The sequence below is a fragment of the Lepus europaeus genome, chromosome 18 (assembly GCF_033115175.1).
Source record: "Lepus europaeus isolate LE1 chromosome 18, mLepTim1.pri, whole genome shotgun sequence".
NCBI classification, from domain to species: Eukaryota; Metazoa; Chordata; class Mammalia; order Lagomorpha; family Leporidae; genus Lepus; species Lepus europaeus.
The window spans coordinates 22,584,943-22,603,309 of NC_084844.1; the positions used below are offsets into that span (position 1 = coordinate 22,584,943).

The 18,367-nt window shown below is 61.0% G+C and overlaps 1 protein-coding gene across 1 annotated transcript; it reads right to left on the minus strand.

Moving 5' to 3' along the window:
* Window positions 1-56: 56 nt before the first annotated feature.
* Window positions 57-9,042, minus strand: PPP1R1B (protein phosphatase 1 regulatory inhibitor subunit 1B). The gene is made up of 7 exons (XM_062216375.1): window positions 8,782-9,042; window positions 7,154-7,214; window positions 6,860-6,882; window positions 6,404-6,479; window positions 3,451-3,651; window positions 847-966; window positions 57-760 (listed from the first exon to the last, which is right to left on the minus strand). The coding sequence occupies exons 1-7, from the start codon at window positions 8,860-8,862 to the stop codon at window positions 723-725; spliced, it is 600 nt and encodes a 199-aa protein (XP_062072359.1). The 5' UTR covers window positions 8,863-9,042; the 3' UTR covers window positions 57-722.
* Window positions 9,043-18,367: the final 9,325 nt, after the last annotated feature.

The following is an 18,367-nucleotide window of genomic DNA, read 5'->3' on the forward strand; positions in this document are numbered from 1 at the left end:
CCAGCAAGAGGAGGCTCAGCACGATTATTTACAAAGATTTATTACAGCGGGGGAGGAGTTCAGGCCAGGGGTCCGGGAAGAAGGGGAAGGGTACAGAGCGGCTGGCGGACGAGAACCTGGCTCCCCCTACCACGCCCCCCACCCCAGGGTGTATACCAAGCAGCATTCCTGCGTCAAAGCACAAACAAAACGCAACAAGCAGCCTTTGCCAGCCCTTCTTCCGAGCACCCAGAAGAGGCAGGGGTGATAAGAAGGGTTCCGAAATAGGGAGGCTGGGCCCTGGCAGGGGGTGGTGACTCAGAACCCCTGGTAGGAGAGGGGCACCCGCGGTTCTCGGTGCCTGCTTTCCCCAGATCTTAGGGTCCTGCCCTGTGGGTCTCCTGTGCCCAGGGGAGAGGATCTGGGAGTAGAACCGTGAAGGGCTCCCCGGGCTTTCCAGTGTGAGCTGTCCCACGTCCCATATCCCACCTCCCACTGGGAAAGTGGAGGAACGACTGGCAAGGGTAGGCATCAGGCGGCAAGTGCCCGGGTTCTCTGGGCATCGGCCAAAGGTGGGCAAACACAAAGTGGACAAGCAAAGACCAGCCTTAGTCTCCTAGAAGTCAGAAGCCGCAGCCCTAGCAGGTCAGGGGCAGGGTACAACATAAGGTGGGAACAGAGTGAGTTTCTTGGGGAAGAGCGATGCCCCTCCACTTCCTCCTGGAAGATGCAGAACCGGGTGCCTATGTGCCAGGCTCAGCCGCAGCAGGGCCCTGAGGCTCTGCAAGGCAACCGGAGAGGGACTCAGGGCCTGGCCCTGCCCACCAAGACCCCAGGCTCCTCCCCTCATTCACTCCCAAGCCTCACCACTTAGGGCTGGGTCTTCCACTTGGTCCTCGGAACTTCCATCTCTCTGGGGCTCATCCAGAGGAGGTGGGCGTTCCCAGGGCCCCTCCAGACCTTGGCCACAGGTTGTCTTCTGCCCGGCTGAGGATGGGAAAGAGGGCACACACAGGCTCTGAGTAGCTGTCTGCTGTCCTGGGTCCTGAGCTCAGGCCCTCTGACGGCTGAGACTACACTTTCTGAGGGCATCCTGGCATATCAGAGGGGACACTGGACCAGGACAGCTCTTGGGATCACCGTGTGTGCGTCCTGAGCTACGTGACTTAGACATGTCAGCTGGGGGGTTGGTGGTGTGGTGCAGTGCATTAAACCACCACTTGTTATTATTATTATTTTTTTTTGACAGACAGAATTGGACAGTGAGAGAGAGAGACAGAGAGAAAGGTCTTCCTTCCGTTGGTTCACTTCCCAAATGGCTGCTACGGCCGGCGCGCAGTGCTGATCCGAAGCCAGGAGCCAGGTGCTTCCTCCTGGTCTCCCATGCGGGTGCAGGGGCCCAATCACTTGGGCCATCCTCGACTGCCTTCCCAGGCCACAGCAGAGAGCTGGACTGGAAGAGGAGCAACTGGGGCTAGAACCCGGGGTGCCGGCACCACAGGTGGAGGATTAGCCAAGTGAGCCCTGGCGCCGGCCAAACCACCAGTTGTGAAACCGGCATCCCATACGGGCACCGGTTCCAAGTCCCAGCTGCTCCACTTCTGATCCAGCTCCCTGCTAATGTGCCTGGGAAAGCAGAGGAAGATGGCCCCATTGCTTGGGCCCCTGCACCCTCATGGGAGACCCAGATGGAGTTCCAGGCTCCTGGCTTCAGCGTGGCCCAGTCTTGGCTGTTGTGGCTATTTGGGGAATGAGACAGAGATGGAAAATCTCTCTCTCTCTTCCTCTTTCTGTAACTTTGCCTTTCAAATAAATAAACCTTGAAAAGTCATGTCAGCTGGTACCTTCTGAAGGAGTTAGCGAGAAGGCAGCTGTGTGGATGACTCTAAGTGGCATTAATTCCGTCCAGCCTGCACCAGCACTCGGGAGCCGCTGTGGAGTGGTGCTGGCTCATGCTGTTCCACGGCTCAGTCCTGTCATTTCACCCAGTGCCCTGCTGCCTGTCCTGAGGTGCAGTCTCCTCTCACCTCCTTGCCACCAGGCTGAGGGCCTCATGGGAGCTGACTCAGCACTTCCAACTCTGCCCTTGCGGCTGGCAGCAAAAGCTGATGCCCTTACTGCCAGAGGCACAGAGCGGAGGCCCCAGCCATCGTGAGAACTTCGAGCAAGGGCAGTTGTTCCCGTAAATCATGGGGCCAAAAAGTTGAACACACATTGGGAGGGATAAGTGTGGCAGAGTCTTCCACGGCCGGACGTGGAAGAAACAACCGTATCAAGGGATGAGCTCTTCCTCCCCATGGCCTCTCTGGGCCTCGGGCCCCTGTGGGGAGCCTTTTAGATCTGAGACCTACTGGGCCTGGTCCCTCTCTTCCCAGGCAGCTAAGGTTGGATGTGCCGGGGACCAGGTTGGTTCTTGAGTCCTAGATGCTAAGTCTGGACACTAGAGGGCACCCTCCTACCCCATGCTGCGGAAGAGGAGGAGGGAGAAATAGCAATGGGATCCTAGAGACACAAACCAGCTGCTTGGCAACCTTGGGTCCCAGCAGAGACCACATCCCAGGTTCACATATGCAGATGAGGGCCGGCGTTGTGGTGCAGCAGGTTAGGCTGCTGCTTGCGATGCCGGCATCCCATGCTGGAGTGCCGGTTCAGGTCCCCGGTTCAGGTCCCCGCTGCTCCACTTCCTCCTAGCATTCCCACCCGGAAGGCAGTGAAGGATGGCCCAAGTCCTTGGGCCTCGCCACCCATGTGGGAGACCCCAATGGAGTTCTTATTTGAAAGGCAGAGTTACAGAGAGGCAGCGGCAGAGAAAGAGATCTTCCATCTGCTGGTTCTGGAACTGAGCTGATCCTAAGCCAGGAGCTTTTCCTGAGTCTCCCACGCAGATGCAGGGGTCCAAGGACTTGGGCCATCTTCTACTGCGCTCCCAGGCTGTAGCAGAGAGCTGGACATGGAGTTCTTAGCTCCTGGATTTAGCCTGGCCCAGACCTGACTATGACAGCCACTTGGGCGTGAACCAGCAGATGGAAGCTCTCTCTCTCTCTTTCTGCCACTCTGCCTTTCAAATAAATAAATCTTAAAATAAAACCAAAACCAAAAAGAAATGTGGGCTATGAGGGTGCTGGGCTTTCTCAGGTGTCTAGGCATGAATTCCCCCACCTCTCACTCCTTGGGTGGGAAGTCCTTTTTGGGGTCCAGCCTCAAACCTCATGTGGCCTTGCCTAACGCCCAGGGAGGAGAGGCGTCATCAGGGAAAGCCAGGCTGGGCGAGGGGCAGAGCGAGGGTGGAGGAAGCCCGGGTCCCAGGCCAGGCCCACCATGAGGCTGCTGTGCAGTGAGGGGATGCAGGCCCCTGCGGGGTCCCTGCGGGCTGCAGTGGGAGACACTGGGGTGGGGGGCTCGTCACAGGGCACTCAGGGGGCATCTGCACCTAACCCACCGAGTGGGGCCCCCTCAGCGCCTCCAGCTCACCAGACCCCCTGCCGCCCTTCAGGACTTCAGCCTGGCTGTCCTCTTCTTCCTCCTCCTCCTCCTCTTCCTCCTCGTCCTCGTCCTCTTCTCGGGGGTATCCCAGCTCCCGCAGCTCCCCCAGCTCATCCTCCTCCTCCGAGGCCTGGTTCTCGCCCACGTTGCTGATGGACTGCAAGTGAGACTCGGCGATGCGCTGCACGGCTGCACAGAGGCACCAGGGGGTGAGGGTCAGCAGGGCTCCAGGAGCAGCCCGTGTAGCTGTGGGGATCTGGGGCTTCAGCCTGCTCCTTCCCCAGGGGCCTGGGGCAGGTCAAAGGCCAACAGGGGCACAGGGTGGGCCCCCCACCCCCTGCCAAGGCGAAAGCAGCAAGGGTTGGACTCAATCTAGTTTGGCTCATGAGCTGTCCCGAGAGATTCTAGTCCCCTGGAGGCTGGCATGGGTAAGCGCCCCCATCCCATAGGGCGTCAGGCTGGGCAAGTCTAGGCGGGCACAGCAGCAGCTTAACACCCCCTAGCCAGGAGCTGCCTTTGCCAAGGACTCGGTGCTAGGGTCCGTGTCTACCAGCTTCAACCCTGGGCAGAGGACACAGGGCCTGTGGGCCTTGGAGATTTGCCCCTTTGAATTTCTGGGGAGACTGCCCACCTGCTTAGGGCTCCGTGCTGACCCCATTCCTGGCCACCCCACACCTCACACCACCTGGTCCACAAAGCTCCAAGGGGCAAGGGGCAGGGGCAGGGACGCTTCTGAGTCTGAGGACGTGCTGGTCTGCAGCCCGGGCAGTGCGTGCTCGGAGGTGGCCCCTACAATTTTGACCCACATCCCCAAGCTCCCGGCTCCCTCTGCGGCAACCTAGAAATCAGGAGACACCCCACCACCACCAAGACCTGCTCAGCTGGAGAGAAAGTTCCAAAAGATGGCCAGGAACAGGGGCTTGGGGGAGAGGGGCCAGCGCCTGGGGAGGAGTGCAGAGCACATGCGACGCTAGGCTCACAGTCCCTAGAGGGGACGCTGCAGTTCCTTCTTGGTCACCAGTGTCCCCTCCCCTTACAAGCTCAGAGGGATAGATCTAGGCTGGAAACCTCCGGGACAGTGAGCAGGGGCAAGGCGCTCCTGCCAACGCCGGGACAGGCACAGAGGGCGCATTGTGTGTGTCCGTTGCTCTGCCCTGCCCCCAGCTCCAAGCCCAGTGCCTCCTGCTGGCTCCAGGCAAGCTACCCAGGCAATAAAAGCACAATAAAACACCCTGCCTTGGCCTTGGGGACCCGGCAGAGTCGCACCTCAAGCCAAGTGTGAGAGCTCTGCCGCGGAGCGCCCCTCCTCCACCCAAGGCACAGTGCTGTCCACCGACCAAGGATCCTTGGTTCCTCCCCTGCAAAACCCCAGACAGGGACTAGAGCCTCTGAAACAGCGCCCTCCTGGTAGAGAAGGGCCCCCGAGGGTGGGGGGCGGCGAGGAGGTGGCAGCTGGGAAGCTTCCGTCTCCCCCAGCGTGGGAGGAGAGTGTGGTTCGTGAGCCACAGTGACAATAGGTGTGTGTGGTGCTGGCGCCCCCGTGAGCCTCCTGCGTGCCTCCCCTCCCTCCTGCCTGGCTGCCAGCTCTCCGGGGTCTCCCCCTTGCCCCTCCTAGGCTGTCTCCAACCTCCCTGAAGGTCCCCAGAGTGCACGTGCCTGACTCCCCTCCCACTCCCCCGTCTTGCCCCACTTCAACTCCCCTGAGATGTAGCCCAGGGGGCAGTAGGGGTGGGACACGTTTCAGGCCATGGCAGCTTGCGTGGACGCACCCTTAGCCATAGCCTCCCCACCCAGCCCACTCCCCTACACTCGCAGTCAGGAGCCCAAGGGGCAATTCCTCCATCTTCTCCACCCCACTTCTCCGCAGCCCAGGATGGGCAGGGGGCTTCCTTCTCTCCTGGGGAGATACCACCTCTCGCACCCCCCACCCTCTGCCTGCTTGGGGCCCTCCCACATGTGCTTCTGCACTGCCCACTGCAGCAGCTCTGCCTTCTCATTGGCCTGTCCTGTGGGAAGAGAAGGATCCTCCCCTCTCCGCTCCCAGCCCCTCCTCTCTGCCCCTGACAGGTGCACCTGTTGACCTTGGCTGGCGCTGGGAACTTTTTATCCACCTCCTCCCCTGGAGGGAGCTCTCAGCACACCCTTCCGGTCTCCCTCCCTCCCTCCGTGGTAGGAGGGGGCTGGCCAGGCAGGAAGTGCCTCAGGCAAGAGTTGAGGTGGGGGTGGGAAGAGGCCCCCCACACACCTCAAACTGCACCCCCTCTGCAGGTGAGATTCCCCAGCTTCTGGGCTAGAAGCCAGGTCTCCAGGCAGGCCCTCCGACCCGCTGTACGTCACACTTCCTTTGCACGCCTTCTCCCGAGTTGCCTGCCTGTTGGATTCCTAGGCTCCTGCCGATCCAGGCTTGAACATCCTCTCCTGTATAGGGCCCCAGAAGGGTGGGCATCCACTCTTACTCATCTTATTTTGCCCAAAGCCCACCAGTGAGGCTGGCATGCACTAGCACTCAGTAAGAGCATGCTAATGGAGTCGTTTGCCTTTTGACATAGAAGAGTTTGGGTGCAGACCTGGGCCATGGGGGGGGGCAGTCGGAGAGGAAAGCGTGGGGGCGACCCCAGGAGAGGGCACCGTGTGATAGGGGTGGAAGACAGTGCAGCAGCTCATGCTTGCAAAGAGGAGAGGCCTCTGAGCCACATTCACAGCCAGGCCCACCTGTCACTCAGGGCCAGCCACCTCCTTTCAACCCCGCAACCTGCTGCCCTTGGCAAGAGGAGACTAGGAAAGACTTGGTCCCCAAGTAGGAGTTGTGGTGCTGACAGCAACCCCTGCCCACTGGCAACAGCCCCACCTCCCACCTCCCTCCCCCAGGGCCAGCCGCATCCTATGGGGGAGGAGCATCCTGGGGCCGGCCAGGATGGGCATGCACTGGGTGGGGTGGTACCTTTCAGTGAGGGGGGTGTGTAGGCACAGGGGTTGGCTCTCTTCGACTTGACATGGTGCCCCTCTCCTGCTGCTCTCTGTCGGGGGATGTGCAGGTCAGAGGCGCTCGCTGGAGTCCCCTCCACCCTCCCTCCATAGCATCCCACCACGGCCACCCAGGCAGTCCAGTCCAGCCTCCGCAAGTGGGTCCTGCACCTGGGCTGGGGGCCCCCCGTGGGCTAGGCCCCTGGATCCTGGAGGTCCCCACCCCCAGCCAAGTCTGAGCATTGAAGCAAGAGCAAGGAGGAACTTCGGGCATCAGGGCATCAGGCACTCAGAGGAGAGCCGATTGATATGCTAATGACCCTCCCGGTGGCACCTGGCACCCCGTGTTGGCAGGCACCAGGCGCCGCAGGCACCCAGCCGCCCTACCCAAAAGGATCCGGTGTCCCTCCTTCCGGCTGCCCAGGAAGCTCACCTGGTGGGGGGAGGCCTCCTCCTCTGATGGCGGTGACCAAACAAAACCGAGAGAGGAGGATAGAAGAGAGGGAGAAGCGGTCAGGTCAGAGTCACCTTATGTCCAGTCGCAAGCTCTGAGGAAAGGGGGCAGGTGCGCTTCCCTCCTCAGGTCAGAGGTGCGGTTCAAGAGGCCAGCAGAGCCAGGCTCCCAGGCCTCACCCACTCCCCCTTACTCCTGGGACCTTGGCAGGGCCCCAGGAAGGTATCAGAGTCAGGGTGCGGCCGGGGCTGGGGGGCAGGACAGAGGCCCTACCTGGGGAGGAGTGCTCTGAGAGCCGGAACAGCATGGCCGGGGTTGGTCTCCGGCGCCGGATCTGAGGAGAGGGAGGAAGGTGAGGCACAGGATAGACACCCGCAGGATGAAGACCGAGGGCCACCCCCACCCCCAGGCAGCAGGGGACACACAGTGCTTTGGGGTCCCCAGTGAGCCTTTGACTCAGACACTCAGCCCAAAGGAGCTCTGTAGTCCACCCAACCCCTTCATTTTAGGAGGTGAGGCCCCAAGACTCAGAGAGGTTCAGCAATGTGATCAGGGTCACACAGCACACCAAGTTCAAAGGACAAGAGAAACCGGTCTCAGCAACTCCCCGCCCGTGCCCGGCTCACTCCAAGTTACTCCAGGTGGACATCTGCCTCTCTAACTCCCCAACCCCACCACCAGGCCCTTCCTCTCCAGTCTCTGAAGACACCAGACCTTGGAAGCCAAAGCCAGCTGTGGCTCTGGCTGCCAGGGACAGGTCCTCTGGGGGCCATGTGTCCTGGGCCCTGGCATCCACATGACCCTGCCCACTTAAGGACAGTTCAAGGGCTCCAAAGAAACTGGGTCCCGCTGCTAGGGAGGCTGAGCTGGCACTGCAGGCTCCCCAACCTGACGCTGAAGGCCCAGCCCCTGGGGACCTGGGGCTGTCTCTGGAGGCCGGGGTCTGGCCCCCCGGCAGCAGCCTCTCTGGAACCCTAGGACTCTTCTCCCAGTTCTGGTGGGAAAAAAAAAAAAAAAGTTGCCCTCCTTGCTACATTCGCCAAGCTGGGGGGGGAGGGGGGAGGTGGCACACTGAACTCACTCAGCAACACCCCCCCCCCCAGCTTGGCAATCAGACCAGCGGTTAATTAGGTCCCCTCTGAGCTCCAGGGAGCACAGAGAACCAGGTGAGTTCACTGGAAAGTGCCACCTCCCCCAGCAGGCTGCCTGCACTGAACCCAGCTCCAGCCCAGGCCCCTTCCCCATCGCTCCCCAAAGTGACTTGGCCCCCATATTCACCGCTCCCACCAACAAGTGACCGTCTGCTAGGGGAGGGGAGAGGTGGAGCCCTGGGTCACCCCAGTCCCCCCAGACCTCAGGAAGGCTCCTGAAGACCCAGGAGCCTATGGGAAGAGATCTGGCTGGGGCGGGGAGAGGGGGCCTCTCTCCTTAGAGCTGGGCCTTACCCAGGAGCTAACAGCCCTGAGGTCAGAATACGGTTCTGGCGGCCCCAACCCGGGCAGGCAGCGCGGAGTGAGGCAGGGGCGAAGGCCTCCCATTCCTGCTGGGTCAAGGAACACGTTTCTCCGTGTGACCCGTCCTGGGGCAGGAACCAGGGCCGAGTGGTCCCGGTGGCGGCCCACGGAATGGGGCTGCCCCAGGGGTACTGCGCAGGGGCGGCCAGGGACCCGCCAGCCCCCGAAGCTCACTGGGCGAATTCTCCCGCCCCGAGATCAGCATCGAGGCGCCGGGAAAAGTTGCACGAGTCTCCCGCGAACTTCACGCGTTGCCCCGCGCCTCCGCCTCCGCACAGCCCGGGCGCTCTCCGTCCCCCGGCCCCCCGCCAGCCCTGCCCAGCAGCGCCCCGAGCGCGCAGAGAAGCTCCCGGTGTGTGTGTGGGGGGGGGGGCGCGGCCCCCTTACCATCTCCACCTGGCGGGGGTCGAGCTGGCTGGGGGGTGCAGGCACCGAGAACTGGATCTTTTTGCGGTCCTTGGGGTCCATGGCGGGCGGGGCGCGCGACTCGGGGTCTCGCTTGCGGTTCGCGCTCGGCTCCGGGTGCTGCCGGCGGGCTGCGAGCGGCGAGGAAGAGGAGGAGGAGGAGGAGAAGGAGGAGGAGGAGGAGGGCTGTTCACGCACGGATAAAAATACCGCGCGCAGCGCGGACCGGGCGCGAGAGCTGGGGGCGACCGCCCGGGCTCGCCGGCGGGCCAGGCGCGGGCTCGGCGCGCCCCCGGTCCTCCGGCTCGCCGCGCGGCTCTGCCCGGTCCCCCGGCGCACCCCGGCTCGCGGGTCTCAGTCGCTCCCTCCTTCCCGGCTCTGGGCGTCCCTGCGCCTTCCGCCTCGCCCTCTCCGGTGTCTCTGTAGGGCTCAGCCCCGGGTCCCAGCCCTGGGGTCCCAGCCCGTCCCCTTGGAGGGAGGGCACAGCAAGAGGTGGCCAATGAGCGCCGAGAACCGCGCTCTGCCCGCGCCTGGGGGGGTGGGGTGGGGGCGTGAGCAGGGGCTGGAGCGGGCTGGGGGCCCCCTGCCGTCGCCCCAGAACTTGAGGCTGCATTATTGATGGTGCCCCGCGGAGAGCATGGCGGGGGTCAGCGGGCAGTGGGCCTCCCAGTAACCACTTCCCCGCCCGGGGCTTGGAGTTGCGCGGGAGGCCCGCGGGAGAGACCCGCTTGTCACGCTGTGAATGGGGGTGTCCCAGACAGCGAGTGAGCGTGAACGAGGTGTGCGTGGGAGGACACCTGTCAGTCACCGTGGCAGGGAGTGTGTGCCAGGGGCCTGCGGTGCCGTGGCTGGGGACTGGGTGCGTGTGTACGCGGGGGGTGTTGGCGCTGTGAGCGTGAGTGTGTGTGAGTGCCAGTGTGTCGGTGTCAAAGGCGCGGGTGTGAGTGGCAGCGTGTGGGAGGCCTGGTGGGCGGGGGCGGGGGCGGGGGAGGTGACAGAGGCTGTGGAGGTGATGGGCAGGCTGTGGAGCTGGCAGGGGCTGGGGGCAGCGTGCCTCCCCCTGCAGTGGAGGGGATGAGGTTGTGGACTGAGGAGTGCTCCCGGGAAAGAGGGGTGTCACTCCCGGGAAAGAGGGGTGTCGTGCCCAGGCTGCACGTGTCCTCTGCCCGTGTGGCCCTGATCCGAGGGGAGGAGGGAGGACAGAGCCAGCCCGGGGGGCTGAGTGGGGGGTGGCTGGGGGCTGCTGCACCCAGACACGTGTCGCCACGTGTGCGCGATCAGGAAGAAGCCGGGGAAGCCAGGTGCATGTGCCTGTCTTTCTGGAGGTGCGCTGTGTGTGTGCAGGAGAGGGGCTGTTGTCCCTGTGTCTGTCCAGGATGTTTATCTGTCCGCGGAGTCTTTGCAGGAGGCGGCATTTCCGCTGCGGGCGAGGGGGCGCGTGGAAACGCGTGCACCCGCCTGTGTCCTCCCTGAGCTCTGTTTGTGTTGGCCGTCTTCCCTCCTGGTCACTCGGGCCGGGACAGCCAGCAGCCCTCCACCGCAGCTCCCAGGGTGACCTTTCCAACCCCTCCTCCCCTGCCCCAGGGTGCTGGGCCCTTGGCACCACGAGAGGTCAGAGGATCCTTAGGGAAATGGGGTCAGGGGCAACCTCGGGCGGGAATGAGGGGGAGGTGGACCCCCGGGAGCTGGAGGTCCTGTTCCCTCAGCTCTACGTTCCCCCCGCCCCGCCCCCCAGGCCTGGCTCAGCTCCTCGTGTGTTTGTTTGTGGACTTCTCAGGAGACAGCCGGATGCTGGGTTGCTGACCCAGGGATGTGGGCGTCTCTGGCAGCCCCTGGCTTGGCCCAGAACCCCTGTTCCAGATGAGGGTGGCTGGCACAGACCAGTTTGGCTAAGAAGGGGCACAGGAAGCGCATGGCTCAGGCCGTAGTCACCTGAACAGCCACTGGGCAGAGGGACCTGTGGCTCCCAGTGTTGGGGCATGGGGCAGGATGGAAGCACCAGGGGCCAGCTGGGTGGGCCATGGCGGGACAGGGAGGCCCTGCCACCAGTGCAACCGAGAGCCCAGCGGAGGTCAAAGGCCCTGCGGCCCCCGCAGCTGGACTGCCTGCGGCCAGGCAGGGCTTGTTTACGGAGGGCTGGAGGGAGGCCCTGGGTCAGGAGGAGGGAGGCCCTGGGTCAGGAGGAGGGAGGCCCTGGGTCAGGAGGAGGCCGGGAGGAGAGCTGAGAGCCAGAGTTCCTTCTCAGCGGGGCCTGGAGGATGGGGCCTTTGGGGCAGAGGGGAAGGTCTTTACCCTGTGCACCTGGCCTTTGCCCAGGCACCCACACTCCTGGCTGCTACCTGCTGGGGCCAGGCAGGGTCGGGGAGACTGGCCGAGGCGGGTAGAGACAGGCGGGACGGTCAGGCGGAGACAGGAGGGACGAGAGAGGAGGCAGAGACAGCAGGGCTGTGAGAGGAGGCAAGGCAGGCAGAGGGAGAGAAGCCTCACGCCGGCGAGGGGCAGGAGACGGAGATGGAGAGGGAGTAAAAATAGCTCCGCAGTAAGATAATTGCAGCGAACAGCTCTGCCCTCCGCTAGGAATTAAATGAGGTTTTATTACTTTGATTTTTCTCTCCTGGATCCTACGCGACTTCTCTAGAACTTGGGGAGAAGTTTCTCAGGTGGGCGGCCAGGTGGTAGGGGCTACGTGGGCGGCAGAGGAGGGAAGGAAGGAGACTTGGGGGGAGCAGGGGTGGGGTTGGGGAGGGGCTGCTGAGGCCGGTGGAGCCCTGCAGGGCTGGAGGAGGCAGCCTGGGCCAGGTGCATGGGCCTGGGGCATGGAGGAGGAAGGGGCCAGGGTGGCCACTTAGAATTAATCATATGCAAATGAGATGTAAAAATAATATGCCACTCCTCGGTTATTATTCTTGACTAAGAAGCACAGGCGGTTGGGCCCGAGGAACAAATTCAAGACCTTGTTTGACTTCACTTGGGTTGAACTTGGTCTCTTCTGGGGCTTCAAGAAGCTTCAGGCCGGGCGTCTGCCGGGGCTCGGGGCTGAGCACACGATTCTGCGCCGTTTTTGAGCTGGGGTACCTGGCATGAGGAGGCCCCACGGGCACCCATGGGAGGGTGGTGTGAGCCCTTGGCCCTGTTTTTGGGAGGCAAGGAGAGGGGCAGTCTGAAATATTCTCCCTTTTTCTTCCCAAAAGATGTTCTCATGTCAAACTGCCGAGCTTGACAGCCCTCGGTAGGAATCTCAGGCCTGTAATTACTGTGTGAACTTGAACAAATGCCTTAGGGGCTCTGTGCCTCGATTGCCTTAGCTTTGTTTCTTTCTTTCTTTTAAAGATTCATGGCCGGCGCCGCGGCTCACTAGGCTAATCCTCCGCCTTGCGGCACTGGCACACCGGGTTCTAGTCACGGTCGGGGCGCCAGATTCTATCCCGGTTGCCCCTCTTCCAGGCCAGCTCTCTGCTTTGGCCCGGGAGTGCAGCGGAGGATGGCCCAAGTGCTTGGACCCTGCACCCCATGGGAGACCAGGAGAAGCACCTGGCTCCTGCCATCGGATCAGCGCGGTGCGCCGGCCGCAGCGCTCCTACCTCGGCGGCCATTGGAGGGTGAACCAACGGCAAAAGGAAGACCTTTCTCTCTGTCTCTCTTTCACTGTCCACTCTGCCTGTCAAAAAAAAAAAATTCATTTACTTCATTCGAAAGGCAGAGTTACACACACACACACACAGAGAGAGAGAGAGAGAGAGAGGTCTTCCATCTGCTGGTTCACTCCCTAGATGGCCACAACGGCTGGAACTGGGCCGGTCCGAAGCCATGAGGTAGGAACTTCTTCCAGGTCTCCCATGAGGAAGACAGGGGCCCAAGCACTTGGACCATCTTCCACAGCTTTCCTAGACACATTACAGGGAGCTGGATCTGAAGTGGAGCAGCTGGGATTTGAACCGACACCCATATGGGATGCCAGCGCTGCAGGCAGCGGTTCTACGTGCCGCACCACAGCGCCAGCCCCCGCCTTAGATTTCAAAGCCCACTTCACACAGTGGTCATGACTGTTGTCTAGGATGAACCTTAATAAAGTGCTCAGCACAGCACAGCACCCCCGGAGTCCCTGGAACACAAGGGATGCAGCTCCAAAAGAGGCCAGCAGATGGCAGAGTTGGCCAGGGTTTCGGCACCTACTGCTGGCACTAGGTCTGCAGTTGGGCATCGCACGGGTGACCTTGGCATCTCTGAGCCAAAGCTGGCTGGGCAGCTGCAAGTGGCAGCTGGAAGGGAGGCCCCAGGAAGTCCCGGGAAGCAGTCTTAGAGGAGCTGGGGAGGCTGCCTGAGCACACGGGGCCATCTTTCCCTGCTGCTGGGGAAAAGGAGAGAGGACGAGGCGAGGGAAGGGAGCAGAAGGAGGAATTCCAAGGCTCACCTCGGGGCAGGCAAAAGCCCCTCCATGGGGACAGCAGGGACACCAGGGCCAAGGGTGGCTATCGGAGGCTCCATCCATTCATCCATCCTGCACCCTGTAGCCCATTCAGGAAATCCAGATCGATGCTCACATCTTTAACAAATAAACTTTACCGTATAGTACATACATTGTATCTTTTTTTTTTTTTTTTTGACAGAGTGGACAGTGAGAGAGACAGAGAGAAAGGTCTTCCTTTTTGCCGTTGGTTCACCCTCCAATGGCCACCGTGGCCGGCGCATCACGCTGATCTGAAGCCAGGAGCCAGGTGCTTCTCCTGGTCTCCCATGCGGGTGCAGGGCCCAAGCACTTGAGCCATCCTCCACTGCACTCCCGGGCCACAGCAGAGAGCTGGACTGGAAGAGGGGCAACCGGGACAGAATCCGGCGCCCCAACCGGGACTAGAACCCGGTGTGCCGGCGCCACAAGGGGAGGATTAGCCTAGTGAGCTGCGGCGCCGGCCTACATTGTATGTATTTTTTATAAATATAATACATTTATAAATCTTTTATTTATTTACTTGAGAGGTAGAGTTACAGAAAGGCAGAGACAGAGGTAGAGAGAGAGAGACAGACAGAGTGAGAGAGAGAGAGAGAGAGAGAGAGAGAGAGAGAGGTCTTCCATCCACTGGTTCACTCCCCAGTTGGCCACAATGGCTGGAGCTGCACTGATCCAAAGCCAGGAGCCAGGAGCCAGGATATTCTTCCAGGTCTCCCACATGGGTGTAGGGGCCCAAGAACTTGGGCCATCTTCTGCTTTCTCAGGCCATAGCAGAGAGCTGGATAGGAAGTGGAGTATCCGGGACTCGAACCAGTGTCCGTAAGGAATTCCAGCACTGCAGGTGGTAGCTTTACCCACTACACCACAGCACTGGCCCAATAAATAAATCAATCTTAAATCAAGGCCAGCATTGTGGCACAGTAGGTTAATCCTCCACCTGCAGCACCGGCATCCCATATGGGCACCAGTTCTAGTCCTGGCTGTTCCACTTCCAATCCAGCTCTCTGCTGTGGCCTGGGAAAGCAGTAGAGATTAGCGCCAAGTCCTTGGGCCCCTGCACCCACATGTGAGACCAGGAAGAAGCTCCTGGCTCCTGGCTTCGGATCGGCACAGCTCCAGCCATTGCGGCCATTTGGGGAGTGAACCAACGGAGGGAAGACATTTCTCCCTGTCTTTCCCTATCACTGTCTGTACCTCTACCTCTCAAATAAATAAATAAATTAAATATTTAAATAAATCTTAAAACAAAAACCTCCCCTAGCATGTGACTGTCATCACAACTCACATATAGAAAGTTTCTGTCACCCCACAATGTTCTCCTGGGCACCTCCCTGTCACCTTGGCGTGTGCACCCTAACTCGGCACACTTTGAGATGCGTCCCTCGCACCGTGTCTCTACATCACGCACCTGCCACAGTGCCTGGGACACAGAGAGCCCCACACGCGTGGGTTAGAGAGGCTGATGGAGGAGCCGGTGAAGAGCTAAAGATGCCATCATCGTTGCCACTGGCGTGGACCGAGCGCCTGGGCCGGCTGAGGCAAGTGAGGGCCTGCAGCGGGGCTGGCATCTGCCGGGGCTCAGAACACGGACCCCCCGCCTGGATTCCAGCCCCGCTCTGCTCCCAGCCCCAGCTGCTTACTACTGCACACCTAGGGGCAGCAGGGGACGGCCCAGTGCTTGGGTCCCCGTGGGAGACTCCCATGGAGCCCCTGGCCCCGCCTCAGCCTGGTCTAGGCCCAGCCCCCGTTACTGCTGCCATCTGGGGCTGAACCAGCAGGTGGAAGAGCTTTCTTTCTGTGTATGTCTCTGCTTTTGGCATGAGTAAGTTTTACAAATGAGTTTTTTAAAAAGGTTCAGGAGTTTTTGCCCAGAGTCTGGGTTCAAATGTAATCTTTTAAAAAATGAAAAAGAGTCATTTATTTTTACTTGAAAAGCAGTCAGAGAAAGACAGAGACAGAGAGAGGTCTTCCATCTCCTGGTTCATTCCCCAATGGGCCACAGCAATTGGGGCTGGGCCAAGCAGAAGCCAGGATCCAGGAACTCCTCCGGGGTCTCCCACGTGGGTGCAGGGGCGCAAACACTTGGGCCGTCCTCTGCTGCCTTCCCTGGCACCTTAGCAGGGAGCAGGATTGGAAGCGGAGCAGCAGGGACTCAAACCCGCAGTGGATACGGGATGCTGGCATCACAGGTGCAGCGCCGCAATGCAGACCCGAACACGCCGTCCGACTCCAGGGCCCTCATTCCTTCCCACTGCCCATGCCGCGGTCAGCACTCCGCACCAGGACGGCCTCTCCGGGCTCAGCCCTCGACCTGGGTTCTGCCTCGCCCAGCCGGTTTTGGACAGATCGCAGGAGCAGCAGCAATCAATGTGCCGACGCCGCCCTCTGGTGGCAGAAACGAGTACAGCCGTATCTTGCCCTCTGGCGCCCCCAGGTGGATGCCTGGATGTTTTCGGGAAGAGAGCAAACTGGCCCACAGCTGGGCCAGCCTCCGCCCCGGGCACCTGGAGACCCCCTGCTCCGGCCACTGCCTGGTGCCCCCCGTGGTGCCAGCTGAGACTGCCCCCGAAGAATGCCAGCTGCTGGAGCTCTCCGCCTCCCGCTCCCTCCACGAGCCTCACACACACACTCCAATCCCGGTCCAGTCGGCTGCTTCCATTCCCTGAAGAAGAGGCCCTAAAGTTAAAACAGCTGTTAATTTATAAACCAATTTTTCCGTGACTGCTTAATAAATCGCCAGCAGCTGCTCTGCCCCCTCCTCCTGCCCAGGCCCCCGGCCCCGGGGGCTGCCTGGAGAAGCTTGGAGCTGCCAGCCTTCCCTCCTGCCTCCTTCTCCTAGAATCGGGGCGCGGCAGCGGCGGCGGGGTGGGGGGGGTGTGTGTGTCCCTGGTGAGCCGGTCTTAACTGTGGCCTCCCGCGGGGTGCTGCTGCACGGATGGCTTTCCTTTCTGGTGGGCTTCAGCCCAGAGGCCATCCCTCCCAGTGCCCCACCCCCAGACTCCAGGCCCAGCAGGTGGGTGTCAAAGGTTCTCCCAGTTCGAGGATGGGGGGTGGGGCAGGGTGTCCAGATTCCCTGGAGAAGTTTCCCCGAGCCACTGGGCATGAGAGGACCCCGGCTGGGCCCAAGGCTCGTCTCCGGCAGCACGGAAACCTGGGTTTCCCCTGCCGGGGTGGTTCCCTGCTCTTCTGAGGCCAGGCTGGGAGGGGTCCAGGGAGAGGCCCCCACACACGCCCGTCCTCACCTTGGCGGGCTCCTCCTAGCACATAAGAGGCCACGAGGGCGTGGGGGCCATGGGGACAGCAGCCAGGAAGCGTGATCCTCTTGCATCTGCGAGTTCCAAAGACACCGGGCGTGAAGGGTCTGCTGCCACTGTGGTCCCCGGCTCCCCCGGCCCCGAACCTCACCTTGACCCCGCCTCTGCAGCCATGAGCACTGAGCACCCTAGGAGAAGGAGAGCGGGGGCAGGTGTTCCGTGAAGCTGTTAAGACGCTGCTTGGGAGGCCAGCGCCTCGTTACCGGGGTGCCTGGCTCCCAGTCCCCGCTCTGCTTGCTGGAGCTTCAAGCACTGAGTTCCAGACTCCTGGCTTCGGCCTGGCCCAGCCCCAGCTTTTGCAAGCCTTTTGGGGGAGTGAAACAATGGATGGGAGGTCCCTTTCTACGTTTTTCTACTTTTTTTTTTTTAAGATTTATGTATTTATTTGAAGGGCAGAGTTGCAGAATGAGAGAGAGAGAGAGAGAGAGATCTTCCATCTGCTGATTCATTCCCCAAATGGTCACACACAACAGCCAGAGCTGGGCTGGTCCCAAGCCAAGAGCAAAGAGCTTTTCTGAGTCTCCCATGTGGGCGCAGGGGCCTGAGGACTTGAGCCATCTTCCACTGCTTTCCCAGGCCATAGCAGAGAGCTGGACTGGAAGTGGAGCAGCCAGGACTCAAACTGGCGCCCATATGGGATGCCGGCGCCACAGAGGCTTTACCTGCTATGCCACAGCGCCCACCCCTTCGACCTTCTAAATAGATAAAAAGCAACAAACAAAACACAAAGGGGAATGGGGTAGGAAAGCACCCGAGCTCAGGCGTGTAGGCCCCATTTAGGAGCTGTGTGGCCTGGAGCAAGTCACTTAGTCTCTCTGGATCTGCAGCATCTTGATTTATAAAATGGGGATAAAAATAATAGAACTGCTATGAAAATTAAACAGGGGGATGCACATGAGTGCATAATTTTTTTCAATTATTCATTTTTATTCGAAAGGCATATATATATTATATATGGAGAGAGAGAGAGAGAGAGAGAGAGAGAGAGAGAGAGAATCTGCCATCCATTTGGTTTACTCCCTAACTGTCCACAACGGCCGGAGCTGGAGCCAGGAGCGCCACCCTGTGGTGTCAGGAGCCCCAGCCCTGGGTTCATCTGCTGCCTTCCCAGGTGTGCTAACCGGAAGCCGGATCAGAGCAGAGGAGCAGGGACTGGGATCAGCTCTCAGAAGTGGGATTTGGGTGTCGGGAGCCAGAGACAGCTTAACCCTCTGCGCCCCACTAATTGTTAAGGGGTTCGTTGCGAAGCCATATTTGGTATTTACCTTAACGTCCCCTGCTACGCGAGCCCAGACTGCGGCCCCTGGGTGGAGACGCCAGGGCAGTGCCAGGGAAAATGGGGCGCAGGCGGGGTTGCTGAGGACAGAACGGAGAAACATCCGGTCGGGACTCCTGGGTCGTTACGGGTCCTGGCTGCCTTCCCCTCCAGCCATTCTGTCCTCCCCCACTCCTGCCCTGCTCTGACAGCCCTGTCCCCACTGCCTGCTTCTCAAGAAGCCACCTGGGAGCCCCCCACCCCGCTTCCGTCTCTCTCCCATTCCCCTTGCAGCCTGGCTGCCCTGTGGGAGCCTCTGCCTTGTCCACAAACTCCCTGTGTGTCCCAGGGCGACTTGGTCAACCTCTCTGGGCCTCGGAGCACTCTGCAGGCTGCCCCCTGGCTTGTGGTGAGGCTGCCTGGGCCCCGCCCATCAAGTTCCTCCCACAGGGCCCGGCTGGCAGTGGGAGCTGTGGATGCCAGAGCTGCACTGTCCCGGCTCCCAGCCTGCTCCACTGCACCTGCCTCCGTGACCTTGAGCCGTCACTTCGC